The sequence below is a fragment of the Salminus brasiliensis genome, chromosome 21 (assembly GCF_030463535.1).
Source record: "Salminus brasiliensis chromosome 21, fSalBra1.hap2, whole genome shotgun sequence".
NCBI classification, from domain to species: domain Eukaryota; kingdom Metazoa; phylum Chordata; class Actinopteri; order Characiformes; family Bryconidae; genus Salminus; species Salminus brasiliensis.
This window is the reverse complement of record NC_132898.1, coordinates 27,512,858-27,528,942: the sequence shown is the minus strand read 5'-3', so window position 1 is coordinate 27,528,942 and position 16,085 is coordinate 27,512,858. Positions and strand designations below refer to the sequence as shown.

At 42.9% G+C, this 16,085-nt stretch overlaps 1 protein-coding gene across 6 annotated transcripts in view; it reads right to left on the bottom strand.

Moving 5' to 3' along the window:
* Window positions 1-16,085, bottom strand: part of cadpsa (Ca2+-dependent activator protein for secretion a) — a 146,264-nt gene that overhangs the window by 113,097 nt on the left and 17,082 nt on the right. For all 6 annotated transcript variants that reach the window (XM_072666486.1, XM_072666484.1, XM_072666481.1 and 3 more), the window contains exons 2-3: window positions 4,931-5,044; window positions 1,443-1,775 (exon numbers count right to left, since the gene is read on the bottom strand). In XM_072666486.1, the coding sequence (XP_072522587.1) occupies window positions 1,443-1,775; window positions 4,931-5,044 (447 nt within the window). The remainder of the gene's footprint in view (window positions 1-1,442; window positions 1,776-4,930; window positions 5,045-16,085) is intronic.

The following is a 16,085-nucleotide window of genomic DNA, read 5'->3' as shown; positions in this document are numbered from 1 at the left end:
TAAATTCTTTTGGTTTCTGGTGGTTTGTAATGGTATCTGGTGGTCCGTAACAGTATTTGGTAGCGGTAATCAGCTTTATCCTTTTTTTTTTTACTTATACTCTTTAGAATAAAGGTGCTTCAAAGGGTCCACACATTACGCAGAGAAGCTGAATGTGGGAACAAAAACCTCTGAATCAGAAGATCTGAAGATCTACAATTAGAAGATCTGATAGAGCAGGGAAATCTGCAAACTTTGCTGGAATCCAGCCCTAATTGCCCACCCCTGCCATAGCCACAGCCATCCCACTTTTGACATGCTTTAACGGGGCAGTGGTGGCTCAGTGGTTGGAACTCCGGGCTAAACCACTGGTTGTGGGCTACTGGTGTGGCAACTCGGCTAATGTCCAGCCCTGATTCTCTGGCCTTTTTTCAGGGTTCATATGTAAACATGGCTAATAATTACTGACCTTCACTGAAAGGAATGTTTACATGGATGTAGAAAAAGCCTATTGTTGGATTTACCATCAAAAATCACATCCCAAGCCATGCCGCCTTGCCATCAGCAGCTGGAGTCTGGGAGAGCACAATTGTCCATGCTCTCTTCAGGTGGGTCGCGTGATTATGTGATGATGGCCTGTACAGGCATCTGTTGGCTGGTGTAATGGAGCTTGGGACCTGGCATTTTTTTCCTAGCATGTCAGCTGCCTGGCAATTTCACACCTGCGGCAGTTCAAAAAGAGGTGATGGTTGGCTTTGCATGTATCGGAGGAGGCATGTGTAGAGTCCTTACCCTCCTAGTGTTGGGAGCATTGCTAGTGCTAGGGGAAGCTACAAATGAGTGGGTTTATTGGCAGCAACCAATTGGGAGAAAAGAGAAAAAGGTCTAGTTAATGAGGCTCTTGTTGAAGCAATGTTGGCTGGCACAGGCATCTGATAGCCGATGTGGTGGAGCTCCTTCAAGCATGTTGGCTGCTCGGCAAAGTCGCACTGGCGGCATTTTAAAAAGAGGCGGTGGCTGGCTTTGCATGTAGCATGTAGCATTGCTAGTGCTATGAACAGGTGGGTTAACTGGCAGATTAATTGGCAATTTCTTTCTAGGTTTAGTATCTAGGTGTATATTTTTTGTCAATGTTTATGGATAACAATGTGCCATGCGGTGTTAGAAACCACATAAGCAAGTCTATTTTTGTATAACTTAACAAGGCAACGGCGTCACGATTTGGACTAATTGGTGGGCTATAAGTTTCCGTTGCTTCTAAACCTCGTTAGACTTGTAACTCCAGTGCAAAACCAAAGAAGAAAAATTCAGACAGCAAACATCTCTGCGCTGTGCTGTATATTAGTCTTTTTTATTATTAAATTATTTCTTTAAACTCAAAGCAAGTGTGAACACCCTCTTCACCTGCATTCAGCTAGTCCAGCCAAAGAAGAAGCAGCAGTTTACATCTCAAAGAGGCGTACCTGGCAAGCGTTGTAGAGCAGCTGATGTTCAAACTTCTTGATGCCAAGAATCTGCTGGAACATTTCATAAAGCTGGTCCTTGCTGAGGATGAGCTCGGAGGCGGCGCTGGCCGTCATCCGCTGCTGGTGCTTTCGCGGGTCCTCCTCGCCACGGTAGATGGTGTCAAACTTGGCCATCCAGGAGCTGAGCACCGTCTCCTTGCTGAGGCCGTCAATCTCAGGCAGGCTGCGCACTCGCTTCTCGATGTGCTTCTTGAAAACTTCCCGGGAATCATTAGCCGAGCATCCACCACTCTGCACCATGCGAGACACCCGGTCGCTCTTCAGGAACACCTGAGAACAACATCAGCAGCTGTTTAAGCAATATTCAAGCATTCAATACAATGCTTCTCTGGGTTGTTTTAGTGCTTCCCTCCATGTCCAAATGTTTGTGGACACCCTTCTAATGAATGCATTCAGCTACTTTAAGTGGCACCCATTGCTGGCACAGATTGTCAATTCTCTGTAGAGAAGTACTGCCAATCAAATAGGACTCTCAGGAGCAGATAAGCATGAACCTATTGTTGCCAGGTGTGGGCTAGAGGGGTATAAAGCCCCCCAGCTTTGAGCTGTCGAGCAGTGGAACTGTGGTTGGTGCTCCATTTAACAATCTTGTGGCTGAATGCAATCACATCCTCACAGCATTGCTCCAAAATCCAGTAGAGACAACATAGCAGCCATATTTGTGTCCCAATACTTTTGTCTATATATTGCACATAGAACCCTTTTGTAAAATCTTCTAAAAAGAACAATCTACAGAAGGTATTCCATGTATATGATGATTATTTCCAGGCTAGGAAAAGGCTATAATGGTTCTTTGCGTTATTGAGTTTCAGAGATCGCAGGTTTGATCCCTAGGTGATGCCACAGCTATCCGCGTCCTGACCAGTAAGATACAGATAAGTAAATGGACAGATGGACAAATGGATGGATGCACAAGTGTACTGTATATCATTTGATGTACTTTAACAAGCCGACATTATACTTATTCCCGTATAAGAAACCGCAAAAACTGCACACATTCATATCCATAACATTAGCATTCATGGCTAAAAATGGATGAGTGTGGCTGGACGCAGCTGGCAGCTTTTTGAGTTGCGAGGTTTTGTCTATTCTCATTTTTTTCACTCTGTCTCAATTGCCAGGGTAGATTTACTGTGCTTTTTTCACAATTGGCAGGAAGCAACTATTTCTGAAAGCACTCTCTTACCAGGTGTGTGAGGCAGAGGCTGGAATAGGATGGTGAAATTGCTGAGAGAGGGTGACAAAGAAGAAGGAGAGGAAAAGATAGATAGACAACTAGAGAGCGTGATGGAAACAGACAAACAAAAGAAGGAGGCTTGTGGAAATGCAATTAAAGACATACTGCCACTAGTCTCTATCTACTGTATATATATTTTTTTTTTATGTAACATATTCTTCTAGTAATCGTAGCGTACTAGAAGTATTGTAGTAATCGTAGCGTCTTTAGTGGTAGAATAATGAGAGTTCAGTGCATTTAACTGATACATGTCAAACCTCAAACACTGCTTTTCTTCATTCAAAAGAAAATCTGACATAACCAAAAAAGGGAAATGCTGGAAAATGGGGTCATTTCAACCCCCAAAACTGTTGCATAACAGTCTTGGCTCATTATATTTACACCCTCTAAATGATCATAAACCCCTGGCGAAGCGTTAAAATGCAACAGCAACTTTAGGAGAACAAGGTGTTGCTTATAGTGGAGACCAGCTCATCATCTCTGGACTCTACTAGTTATGGGAACATGGGCTGCCATATGAAGTAGGCCTTTTCTGTGACCGTGGATTTTCTTGAGCCAGTATCCGCAGAAGGGGAACTCCAACACGACACGCGACGAAGCAAAAGCCAGGGGGAGCAAACAGGGATCCACGTTAGGCTAAATGCTACAATGCTCTCCTGTTCTATCTATCATCTGCTCCCTTAGAAGCAAACGGGACCACCTCAGCTGAACCAAACCGAGCTAAACACGAAGCATCTTAAACTTATCTTTTGTACCGGTAAGACTTGAGAAAGCCAAACTGGGGAAAAGTGAGAGGGGGAAGGGCTACTAATGGCTAATGGCTACAATCTCTTTCTAACAGTCTTGCTAACAGCACATCGCGCTGAGGGGATACAACAACAGGACAGCAGCACTCTCCGGTAGTAAGACTCTGGAATTATTTGTGTGTTTATGTTACAGTGTTATGCTAACTATGCTAGTCATCTGTGTCCTAAACAAGCCAAAAAAAGCAGAGCTTATGGGGTATTTTTTTCGCAAGCCCACCATAAAGGAAAAATCCCCCCTGTTCCCATTGTTAGTTAAAATAACAGGGTGGTAAATAGGCTCATCAAAAGCCCCATGGATGTTGCATACTTGCTATTTATACAGCAAAAAACAACCATAAAAATAGTCAATAAATGCACTCTGTAGCACCGCTAAGAGTGCACAGATATGGGGATTTTTGCTGTAACACCCCCCACCCCAACCCCCAGCCCACTCCAACCTCGAGCACTAAGGAAAAAAAGTGAGCAATTCTTTTCAGTTCAATCAAGATGTTGTCAGCTGTAATGGTCCCATTCGATCTGAAGCTGTTTTCCGGTGTCCAGCTCTCTGAGCCAGGCCATTTCTCAGCCTGGACACACCGGGTTAATGACTTGCCCACCTGGGTGCTGGCTCTGGATCAGCTAAAACTTGTTGGAGACTTGTTGCCGTGCTTGACGCAACATTTTGTTCCAAATCAGCAGCAGAACACGCTACAGGCCTGCAGCAGCCGTAACCTCTGTCTTCGCCCAGGCTGGGATGAATGAATTCTATATATTCGTGTGGATTAAAGGTGAGTACTTCACTTGTATTTAGTCTTTGTCAACTACAAATCTCTCTCGCTCCCTCTCTCTTGCTCTTTCTCTGGATAAGAAGGTGATGATGAGTGGAGCTCAGGGGAACATCCAGTGCAAATTCAGTAAGAGTGGTCAGGGCACTAATTGAATTGGAAAAGCTGCCTGTGTCTGGCCCTGAAAACTTATTAATTTGCCCTCATCTAATTGAATAGCCACCCAGGCTGAGGTGACAGCCTGGCTTCACCAATTTATACTTTACATTATTATGTATTTTATGTTATTATGGAGGATGTCTTCATGACATCATTGTTGCGTGTTTTGAGTGTAAGAGTAACATTTGGAATAGCTTATATGCTAATGTGAAGTAATATATGCTCTCTCTGCTCTCTTTCTCTCCATCCACTGTCCAAACCTGAGAAATGGACCAGTAGACATCCAGTCCACCAGTGGAAGGGCCACTAGGGGCCCTGTGGAAAAATTGGCTACTCATATATTAGCCCTGTTACTAATGGATTACTAAAAGCCTTGGATTAGAGCAGTAAGTCAAATTGGACATCCATTATAGAAGCAGGTAAAGGTAGGTGAGCTTTGGAGAAGCTGAACACTCTCACCTCATAGTAGCTCTGGACGGCGTTGATGAATGCCTCGTCTGCCACAATCTGCGTGTCTCCATTTAGAAAAGCCTGAAAGCGGTCCTTCACGATCTGCAGCTGCTGCTTACTGATCTACAGTGGGGAGGAAGAGAGGACAGAGAAGACAAGAGAAGGGTGTATTAATACATTACAGAAGCATATAGACGCATAAGAAAGGACGATGTAAGAAAAGAGAGCTCAACGAGACAGCAATCAAAGGAGTCACTATGACTCACAACGCTGTACTGAAAAATGATGAGGACATTCCAGATGTTCAACATATCACGACAGCTCAGTCTTTTTTTCCCTCAAAAACGATAGAAAATTACTGTGATTTTCATATTTTTCCAATCAGTGATACAGTGACTCAGATTTCTAACAATATCCAGCTCTTTTAGATGCTGGAAGAACTTTTACCTTTTGTGTAGATCCAATAGGCTGGCTGAATGTATAGGAAATACAATGGCTAACAATGCACAATAACCTCCAGTTAGCACACCACCCAGTCAATGAAAGAGATTCACACAGTTAGCATGAAACAGTATTGCTTTTACTTTACTGTCTTTCATCAAAAATAGGGAAACTTCACCAAGATATTCTAATTGGCTTAAAAAAGACCAAAGCTAGCAATTAGCATGTATCTAGCTAACCTGGAACCTGGAAAGTGGAAAATATACTAAGGTAGGAGAGTTTCCAAAATTTGTTAGCCCCACGTGGTCAATGATTCTTTATTAAGCAGTCTGAGGCCCTATCTTACACCCTGCGCAAGGCGCGTTGCGATGCACATTGCTATCTTACACCCCGCCAAAAGTCTATTTTCATGCCTTCCATCTGCGTCGTTTAAATTGCTTGCAAATGTATTTACATCAATGGGCATGGTGGTCTCGAAATGAGGTGTGGAAGCAACGGAAAACACAGGAGCGTCCCTGACGGAAAACAACCTAGGCAGACGTCAACAGTCAGACGTTCGTTCGTTGCTATCTCGGCAGTGAATTGTCAACACAGGCGCGTGCATCCCAACGCTCGTATACCCCCCCCCCCACACACACACACACACTTTACACCACTGAAACAGCAATCCGCCAAAGTCAGACCGCACCTGGCTCTTAAAGGGAACGGAGAGAGACATGCTGATTGGTTTATTGTGCGTTACGCCCAAAAACTCACCCATGATTCATTAATAGATAAAGCAAAGACACACAGATACGCCCTAAATAAAGCTGCGTCGTGGCGGCTTGCCAAAAGATCGATAAAATAGGGTCCTGAGTCTTAGTTCAATAAATCCTTTCCAAAACCTGCTAATAATGCTATAGATTCGGAAAAAAACTAGCAGCTAGCCCTTTGTCCGGTCAGTAAGTAGATGCTTGTGCACAAATGTCTAGCTAATAGGACAGGTTTCATGAACCTCTAGTCCAAATCTTCCATATGGAAGATACCTATACATATACAAATGTTAAGTTAGCTAAGAAATTGGTTAAATGTATTCAAGGAGATTTAGAGTTAGGTTTAGTAAAAGTCAATTATGGTAATTAAGTAATTGGATATGTAGTTGAATGTAAGGTTAGTGTCTACTATGCTATCCAAAGACTGGCTAATAATAAACTAGCTAAAAGAAGCTATAGCAGATAAGCCTCTATCCTAGCCGGTGAAAATGCCACACCTTTAGAAGTTAACTATAGCAAATCTCTGTTCTGAATAATACCTACAATGCATTGTCCCATCTATGACCCCATGTCCAGAAATTTGAAGCGAGTTCCCCACATGGCTTCATTCAGCGCATGGCTCACATAACAGACCACATTGAGTCTGCTGCAACTTTTTTCTTAATGCCCTCAAAGATCTTTCAGCATGATCCCTTGCCAAAACCCAGGGCCTGTCTCCAGCACAGAAGTGCTTTTCTCCTCGTGAACATTCAAAACACACAAATTATTAACATGCTGTGAGCTGGCCTTGTCTCTGCCCTCATAATGGAGTCAGGAAATGGGTAATTATAGATTACATGCTGCCCTCCGCTCTTTCTCTGATCTGCTGCTTACTCTATTTGTCATAACAGTTTAAAAAGAAAATTAGCTTTTCGGCTTAAGAACATGGGCCGCATTTGACGAAATGTCACTGGTCCAAGGCCAGTTTTTGTATTCCATTACTTAATAGGAATAAAGAGATCAAACAGACTGAAAAAGTGACTTTGGACCCGGCTCCATCTGAGGTTTTTGATAGGTGTGCAGTGTTCCTTCAGGCCCACATGACAGCTTCCCAGTTTTGCTCTCTCTCAGTTCCCATAGTGCTAGGTTAGAGTAAAAAACCTGGAACTGTTGGTGGGCCCAAGGACTGAGCTAAGAAGCAGTATCTTAGCACTATCAAGATCTTTTGTCTGACATGGAAAAATTTGGCAAGACTTCGGCTTCGATCTGAGGTCATGCAGCTTGCCATCAGCAGTCGGAGTCTGAGAGAGCACAACTGGCGTTTCTCGTTTATGGGCAAGTTGATGGCAGTCCCTCTCCAGCACAGGCATCTGTAAGCTGTTGAATCGGAGCTGGGGATCAGGCGCAGACCTACGCAGGCCTAGCGATGTTGCATCAGCTCCTAGTGTTAGGGGCATTGCTAGTGATTGGGGGAGCTCCCACGAACGGAGATTGGATAATTGGCCTTCGAAATCGGGTAAAAAAAAATGGGGTAAAATTATTAATATATATAACACATATTATAACACTGCTATAAATTGCTTGTGTCAAGAATAATATTCAAAGAAAAGTCAGAAAGATAAATTTACAGCTAAAAGCTGTACTAACAGCCATACACTGAAATGGTTGACCGATTAAAACAATAAAGGGTTGATGACAGTGCCATTGTAAGAGCTATTAAGAAAACCCCTAAACAATAACATCCAAAGGGGAAGGGTCCACCGTTCAAAGACCACTTTGACAGAAGAAATACAGAGACCACTTCACAAGAGGGAAGCCATGCATCAGCACTAAGAATAGGAAGGCCAGATTGGAATTTGCAAAGATGACCCACAAAAGTTCTGAAGTGTAAGGAAAGAATCTGCCCTTGATCCACAACAAACCCATCCGTTAAGCATGGTGGAGGTAGTGTCATGGCTTGGGCTTGCATAGCTGCTTTTGAAATGGGTTTTCTGATCCTTATTAATGATGTACCTCATGATGGTGGCAGCAGAGTTGATTCAGAGGTCTACAGAAAGATGCTGTGCAATAATTTATGGCGAAATGCATCCAGTTTATTTGGTAGGAACATCCTTAAGCAGCAAGACAGCGACCCAAACCTCACTGCCAACACAACAAAGGACTTCAGCAGGGGAAAACGAGCATATGATAGCATTGTAGCATATGCACCATTTAGAGTGCTTTCAATGGTCAAGATATAGTAAATTCACACATGGCCCACGGAGACAGTCAGTGAATTAAGCAACTTGATTCCAAATGAAATGAGGATAATATTTTGACCTAAACCTCCTACTTTGGAAGACCGTGGCAGACGTAGCCCACTGGTTTGCCTTCTATCTCTCTAGTATCTTCTGTCTCTCTCTTGCTGACTCATGCTCGCTCATGTTCAATTGTACACTCAGCGCTGGGCGCCAGCTGCTCTGGGCTGCATTTCCCAAACCCTTTAAAGCATAATGATCGCCGCTACATGGTAGAGCGGGTTTGTCTTTTGAACATGCTGTCTGCCATAAAACACTGGTCATTAGGCTGCGAACTTTTGGGAAGCCTAGCCTTGGTTAACGTGATCAATGGCTGTGTGGCAAAAAAGGATAATGCACTGAATAAAATGCTGCAATTCCTGCTTGAAGAAGTAAGCTGAGATACAGCAATTTGTGTTGTGATGTTTTATTCATGTGCATCCAAGTGACACGTTGGAATCATGTAAATTCAAAGGCCCATTTTCTTCAGCGTCTGTATATGACTGTTCTTTTGTACAGTTGTGTTAAGCCTAAGGGAAGCAGAAAGTGTAGTAATGATAGTCTTAATGATTGGCTTACGATTTTAGGGAAGCATATCTATCAAATTAAAAAGGTGCCAATTTCTACTGAGAAAAAAAAGGTAGGACACCCTATGGCCTAATAGTCAGTTTTTCCACATTTGTCTGAAATAACATCCACTGGATGTTTGCTATAATCGTCTGCCAGTCTCCGACATCTGTTTTCCCACTTCTCCATGCAGACCTCTTTCAGATATGTCATGTTTAAGGGGTTTCCTATATGCACAGCATGCTTCAAACCACCCACATCATCTCAATAGGAGTAGGGTCCATGTTTTAACTTCTAGAATTCTTCATTTCTTCCTTGGTGAATTTACTGGAATATTGTAGGTCATTGTCAAATTGCATGGTCCACCTCAACTTGACTTTGCCCACAACGTGACTTTGTGGGCAGATGGACTCACATTTTCATCAAGCATGTTCTGATACAATACAAAATTCACAGTGGATGATATGATGGAGAGCTTGCCAGGCCCTGCAGCTCCAAACCATGACATTTCCACTTCCTTGCTTCACAGCTGGTATGTGGGGGTTCTTGTGCTGAAATGCTGTATTTGGCTTGTGCCAAACATGTCTTTTGTTCTTGTACCTGAATAATTCAATGTTGGATACTCTGAGACTCATCTTAGTCTTACCCTGATGTTTTAGGGTTTTTCTCCTTCTGATGATAGATGCTATACTTTGATATCAACTGTGGTGAGAGCTATCTGTAGGTCCCCTGATGACATTATAGCATTGTCGAAGACTTCTTTACACACCTTGAATCTGCTCTTGGGCTGCTCATGAAGTTGTTTCACTTGTAAAATGATTGAGCGGACAGTGGAACATCTGATTTTTTGATGGATCTGAGATCTTTTTAAATCCCTTCCCAGACTCATCTGATTCTACAATCTTCTTTCTGAAGGCCTCATAGAGCTCTGTGGATCTGGCCATGGTGATAACACTCACTTTACCAATTAAGACCAAGCCAAACTTACATAAGACATGCTCCACCAAAATCCTATCTAATAATGTTCTAATCATCTGCATCTGATGTTCTGCATGAGGGGGTGTTCTAACTGTTCCTCACTGGAAAATAGTTTTTTTTATTTTTATTAATTACATTTTACAAATGATTTTTAGTTTTATGTGTTTAGTTATATTACCTCCATTTCTACATATTTTCCAAATGAAAATAAAAATGGGTTTCCATGGGCTCTCAACTAGGATTTCATATTAATTAGACCCTAGTCTGCATAAATTATGCTCAATATTGTTTGTAAAAATACCTTCAGAACTCACACCCTGAAGCTACAAAGCATGTACCCTTTTATAGAAGCTCCTCCCACTCTCAACGAACCCACAACTCTACTCTAAATTGTTAACAAGTCACGTGAAATCCTAATGTAGCATTTCATAATTCAGCGAGGGGCGTAGAAATGGGTAGATGTGTTATTTCGATAATCCTTTGTCCTGGACAGGAGCAGTAAACAATAACCCTTTGATGTGTATGTGTGACTGTAAATAAGGGTGGGCAGGTCTACTTCTGGATTCTCCTGCCATCTGGTCACTCCTTTCAAAGCCTGTCACTCTGTGTGCATGTGTGTGTGTTTGAATGCATATGGATGTCCTTTCAAAAGGCCCAGGTGTTTGTTCTTAGCCTGTGTGGTTACAACATACTGCATGAATTGTGTGCACACGATTCACACACACACACACATACACATGTTTTTATGCCTTCTCAGGACATGGGGTCAAGCATATGGCTCATATGTATTATTTGGAGTGTCATTCAACCATTCAAAACACAAGAAAGTGCATGAGAGTGAAACCGCTAGAACAGTCTGAAGACAACAGCGGTAGTGAAACTGTATTAAATGAGTGTAGAAAACAGAAGAGCTTTCAGGGTTGCTATGGCAACCAGACACACTACACTGTTTTCATTTACGGGGTTGCCAGATGAGTGCTTTTTCAGCTAAATTATGGTATTTTGCAAATGCAGCCATGATGGTGGTGGTGGTGAAAATGAATGATGCATTTTTTCCTTCTCTGGCTTCCTGTAGCTACTGTACCAAGAGCCCTTCCAGCTTCAAGTACGGCTCGGCTTGACCCGCCATCCCTCAAAATCTGCAGAAGACAAGCGTCCAAGCTTTTTTCTGTCCTGCACCAAAGTGGTGGAACGAACTTCCCCTGGGTGTCAGCCAGTCTCCACCATTTCAGTCAGTGTCACTCTGAGATTGAACCACCACCCAAATAATACCTGCCTGCTCTGTGGTGTTAATGTTATGGCTGATCGGTGTACTTTTTTGCACAGAGTATTACTACCCCCCCCCCCCCTCTCTCTCTCTCTCTTGTTCTCTCTCTCGCTATCTTCCTATTATTCTCCCTAAAGCTTCATGGCCTCAGATTGATCACCAGTGGTTGCATTAGGCATTAGGTCCATTACTCTCATGCTGGCCCAAGTAATGACTATAAAAGATAAGTCACTGATGTAATGACCACAGCAATTAAACCCCCTCCCTCTGAACGCTCCCATCATAGAAATTTCTCCAGGCAGCACTAAGGCCTTCAGCTGCTGCCTTCAGAAAAGCTTCAGCAAGCTTCACTATATGGGCAAAAGTATTGGGACACCTGCCCCTTCATTGTTTCTTTTGAAATCAGGGGTATCGATATCCTGCTTTTGTTGGAGTGACTGTCTCTGCCAGGTAAGAAGGTCTTCGACTAGATTACTGCTGTGATGATTTGATTGCATCAAGCAACAAAAGAATTACACAAATGTGCAAATACACACATACAAGACATACATGATGAACCTATTGGTATCATGCCTAATGCCATGCGTGGGCTAGAGAGGGGTATAAAGCCTTCTCTAGCCTAACCCTAACCCTATGAGCTGTGGAGCAGTGGAAGAACTGTGTTCTCTGGAATGTTGGTGGAGGCTCCATTCAGTACTTTTGGGATGAGTTCGGGAGTTGGGGAAGATCCTGGGATCATCCTGACCTCACTAAATGCAATCAAATCTCCTCACAGCAATGCTCCTCCAAAATCTAGTAGAAAGCCTTCTTTCCTGGACAGTAGAGACAGTTACTCCAACAAAAGCAGGATCAGATATTTTTATTAGTCTTGGTTTCAGAAGAAACAGTGAATGAACGGGTGTCCCAATACTTTTGTCTATTTTTTGTGCATCACAGTAAACCTGAGGTCTAGTGTAAAGTCACTTCCATTTACATGACCCCATGACCTTCTGGCTTGACTATCGCTGAGCAGATCTGGAAACGCCATTCCTCTGTCCCGCCGTAATTCTCGGATGTGCAGTTCCTCCGCTTGGAGTGGCATCCATCAGTGTGTTAAGTGTGTGACTCAGGGAGCAGCTTGAAAAACTCACTGAGTTTTATTGCCACTGGCACTTGCTGCTGCTGCTGGGGATTGCAGGCTTCAATAAATACAGGTAATGATGCTCTTTCTGTCTCTCTCTCTCTCTCGCTCTCTCTCGCTCTGTCAAAAGCAAGAGCAGAGCTGTTGATGTACTATTGCTTTCTACTGAGGCATCCAGAGGCAGTGTAACTGATTTAAACAGTACAATCTCCGTTACTGTAGACACAAGTCACAGCGCTGCTTTCTAGTCTTTCCAGTCGCTGATAGTAAACGTGCCACACACACACACACTCACTCACTCACTCACACACGTTTACTCACTCGACCTGAGGTCTACCTCACACCTGCCTATCCCCGTGGTTACTATAGAAACAGACAACTCACGGGCAGCGGCCGAGCTGGCTCGTCACACAATGAGCTATTAAATTCACACTAAGGCATCGGGAGAGTGCGTGTTTTCCCGTGCCTGGCTGGGCGGGAAGGGGGGAGGGGGGTCCAGGCATGCGGGGGTGGGGAAGCTTACGAATGGGGCTGAAGTATGCATCCCCCCCCCCGGCTGTATGGCTGCGGAAGAGCCGAAGGCCAACCTTTAAGCCACCATGCATGAGAGGACCACTGACATCTGTGCATCAGAGTTTAAAGGGCCACAGGCCACTGGTTTGCCTTTCCTTTAATACCAAGGCTAGTAGGAGCAGTGATGTGGATATGAAAAGGCCTGTGTATTGCTTCACTGTGTTTTGTTTATTCGCTATATATGCTTTGAAAATAAGGCTGCTACAAAGGGTTCCTTGAGTCCTTAGAACATAGAAGGACTTAGAACATGCCATAGAACAAACACACTTGGTTCCACAAAGAATAACAGAAGAACTGAATTCATTTCCATGAAGAATCAACAGAAGAACCACCTTTCTGTTCCATGAAGAATCGACAGAAGAATCACCTTCGTTTTCATGAAGAATCAACAGATTAGTCACTTTGTTTCCATAAGGAATCAATAGAAGAACCACCTTTGGTTCCATGAAGAATCAACAGAAGAATCACCTTCGTTTCCATAAGGAATCAATAGAAGAACCACATTTGGTTCCATGAAGAATCAACAGAAGAAGCACCTTTGTTCCCATAAGGAATCAACAGAAGAACCACCTTTGGTTCCATGAAGAATCAACAGAAGAACCACCTTCGTTTCCATGAAGAACCTTGTTTGTAACCAATGGAGATATGGGATGGTGTTAAAACACGTTACCAATTTTTCAACTTGTCTTCTAACATCTCAACATCTTTACATGGCTCAGAAAATCCATAGCTGTTATACTTTTGAAAAAAGCATATTTGATATAAGGGTTCCTTGAGCCATTTGCAATAGAAAACCACTTTTGGTTCCATGAAAAATCAACAGAAGAAACACCTTCAGTTCCATGAAGAACCAGGTTTGTAACTAATGGAGATATGTCACTTTGTAATAACATGTTACTCATTTTAGGACTCTTCCAACATCTCAATGTAAAAAATCATTAAAGGCCCATATCCTACATTTCCTTGTATTTTGCTTATTCTATTCATAACTGAGGTCCATTAACACTCTTAAAATAAAGCTGCTGCAAAGCATTCCTTGAAAAACCACCTTTAGTTCCACGAAGAGCCTGTTTTTAACTCTAAAGATATGTGACTGTTTTATTACTACGTTATTCTAACTGAGGTCTACTTAGATTCTTAGAAAGAAGCTTCTACAAAGAGTTCCTTAAGCCGCAGAAGTCTCTACTGTCCAGGGAAGGCTTTCAGAGTGTTGCTGTGAGGATTTGATTGCATTCAGGGACAAGAGTGTTAGAGAGCAGGTCAGGATGTTGGATGACTGGATAGATGTTACGAAAAAAATCACTTATACTGCTAAAACCGTGGATTAGAAATGCTACCAAATATACTTACTTTATTCTGTATCAGCAGTGAAGCCAACCGTGAATGTGTGGATCTGTCTTTACTTCTGCATATTTTGGAGCCGTTGCTGGTAATTTCGTTTCTCATGCTGGTTTTGCTCTCTTAACACTATCATTCTTTTCAGGGGACAATTCTGGGTCTTTGAACCGTTTATAATCCCTGCATGAAGCTGTAATTTCATGATGGAAGGTTGGTAAAAGCTGACATCCTTTCTGTGGTTACCAATTTTATTTTTACTGCTTGCAGAATGTTGTTTCAGTGTGTGCCAGCAAAGTGCTATTCCTCAGAGTGTATACCTACCCCCTGCAGTGTACACTCCCTACGAAGTGCTATTCCTCAGAGTGTATACCCCCTGCAGTATACATCCCCTGCAAAGTGATAGTCCTCAGAGTGTATACCTACCCCCTGCAGTGTACACTCCCTACAAAGTGCTATTCCTCAGAGTGTATATCCCTGCAGTATACACTCCCTACAAAGTGCTATTCCTCAGAGTGTATACCCCTGCAGTATACCCTCCCTACAAAGTGCTATTCCTCAGAGTGTATACCCTCTGCAGTGTACACTCCCTACAAAGTGTTATTCCTCAGAATGTATACCCTCTGCAGTGTACACTCCCTACAAAGTGTTATTCCTCAGAGTGTATACCTACCCCCTGCAGTGTACACTCCCTACAAAGTGCTATTCCTCAGAGTGTATACCCTCTGCAGTGTACACTCTTTACAAAATGATAGTCCTCAGAATGTATACCCTCTGCAGTGTACACTCCCTACAAAGTGTTAATCCTCATAGTGTAAACCCCCTACAAAGTGTACACTGTTTTGAAAGTGCTATTCTTTATAGTGTAACCCCTACAAAGAACTATTCTCATAGTGTATACCCCCTGCATAACCCCCCTACAAAGTATACACTCCTTTCAAAGTGATTTTCGTCACAGTGTAACCCCCTACAAAGTGCTTATTTCTCATAAAGTTAACTCCCTACAAAGTGTACACTCCTTTTAAAGTGCTATTCTTCATAGCATAACCCCCCTACAAAGTGTACACTCCTTTTAAAGTGCTATTCTTCATAGCATAACCCCCCCTACAAAGTATACACTCCTTTCAAAGTGATTTTGTCCCAATGTAACCCCCTACAAAGTGCTACTTCTCGTATACCCCCTGCGTACCCCCTCGTGCTGTACTCCACAGACCTCTTCATGCTCTGTAGAGCGTTACATGTGGTTTTGTTTGACAGGTGAGTCGAGAGACCATGTCTATCTGTTTTTTTCTCTCTGTTTACCAGAGGATGCAGAGAGAGAGAGAGAGAGAGAGAGAGAGAGACTGATGGTAAACTAAACGTCTGTCAGACAGAAATGAAGACAAATGTGGCAGCCTTCCTCGACTCGCAATTTACCGTAAAATGAAAATTACACGTCATTACAGGAGATGAATTAATATTATTTCCAGCCCTTAATGACGCTGAGAGAGAGAGCGCGATGTTGTCAGTTATCTCTTTAATGACAAATTCACACAGGCTTAATGGTTTCACTTTCAAAAGCAGGAGACCAGTGTGAAGTGGATACTCCAAACGCTTTAACACACACACACACACACACACAGATACACACACACAGATACACAGACATACACAAACGATTGCACTGTCTGACCAGTCTAGTGCGAGAGGGAAGCTGGGCCGCGGTCCTGCTCGCTCTGTTATCCGTCCACCTTAATCTCGCTTACTTTTTGGTGAGTTGTTTCTTAATGATCATCACTCTGCTGCTCGTCCAGCACTCCACACTTAATGTAATGTAATGTACAGTAATGGGCTGTTTGCTCCCTGTAAGATTTATTAATGATAACGTGATAACTTT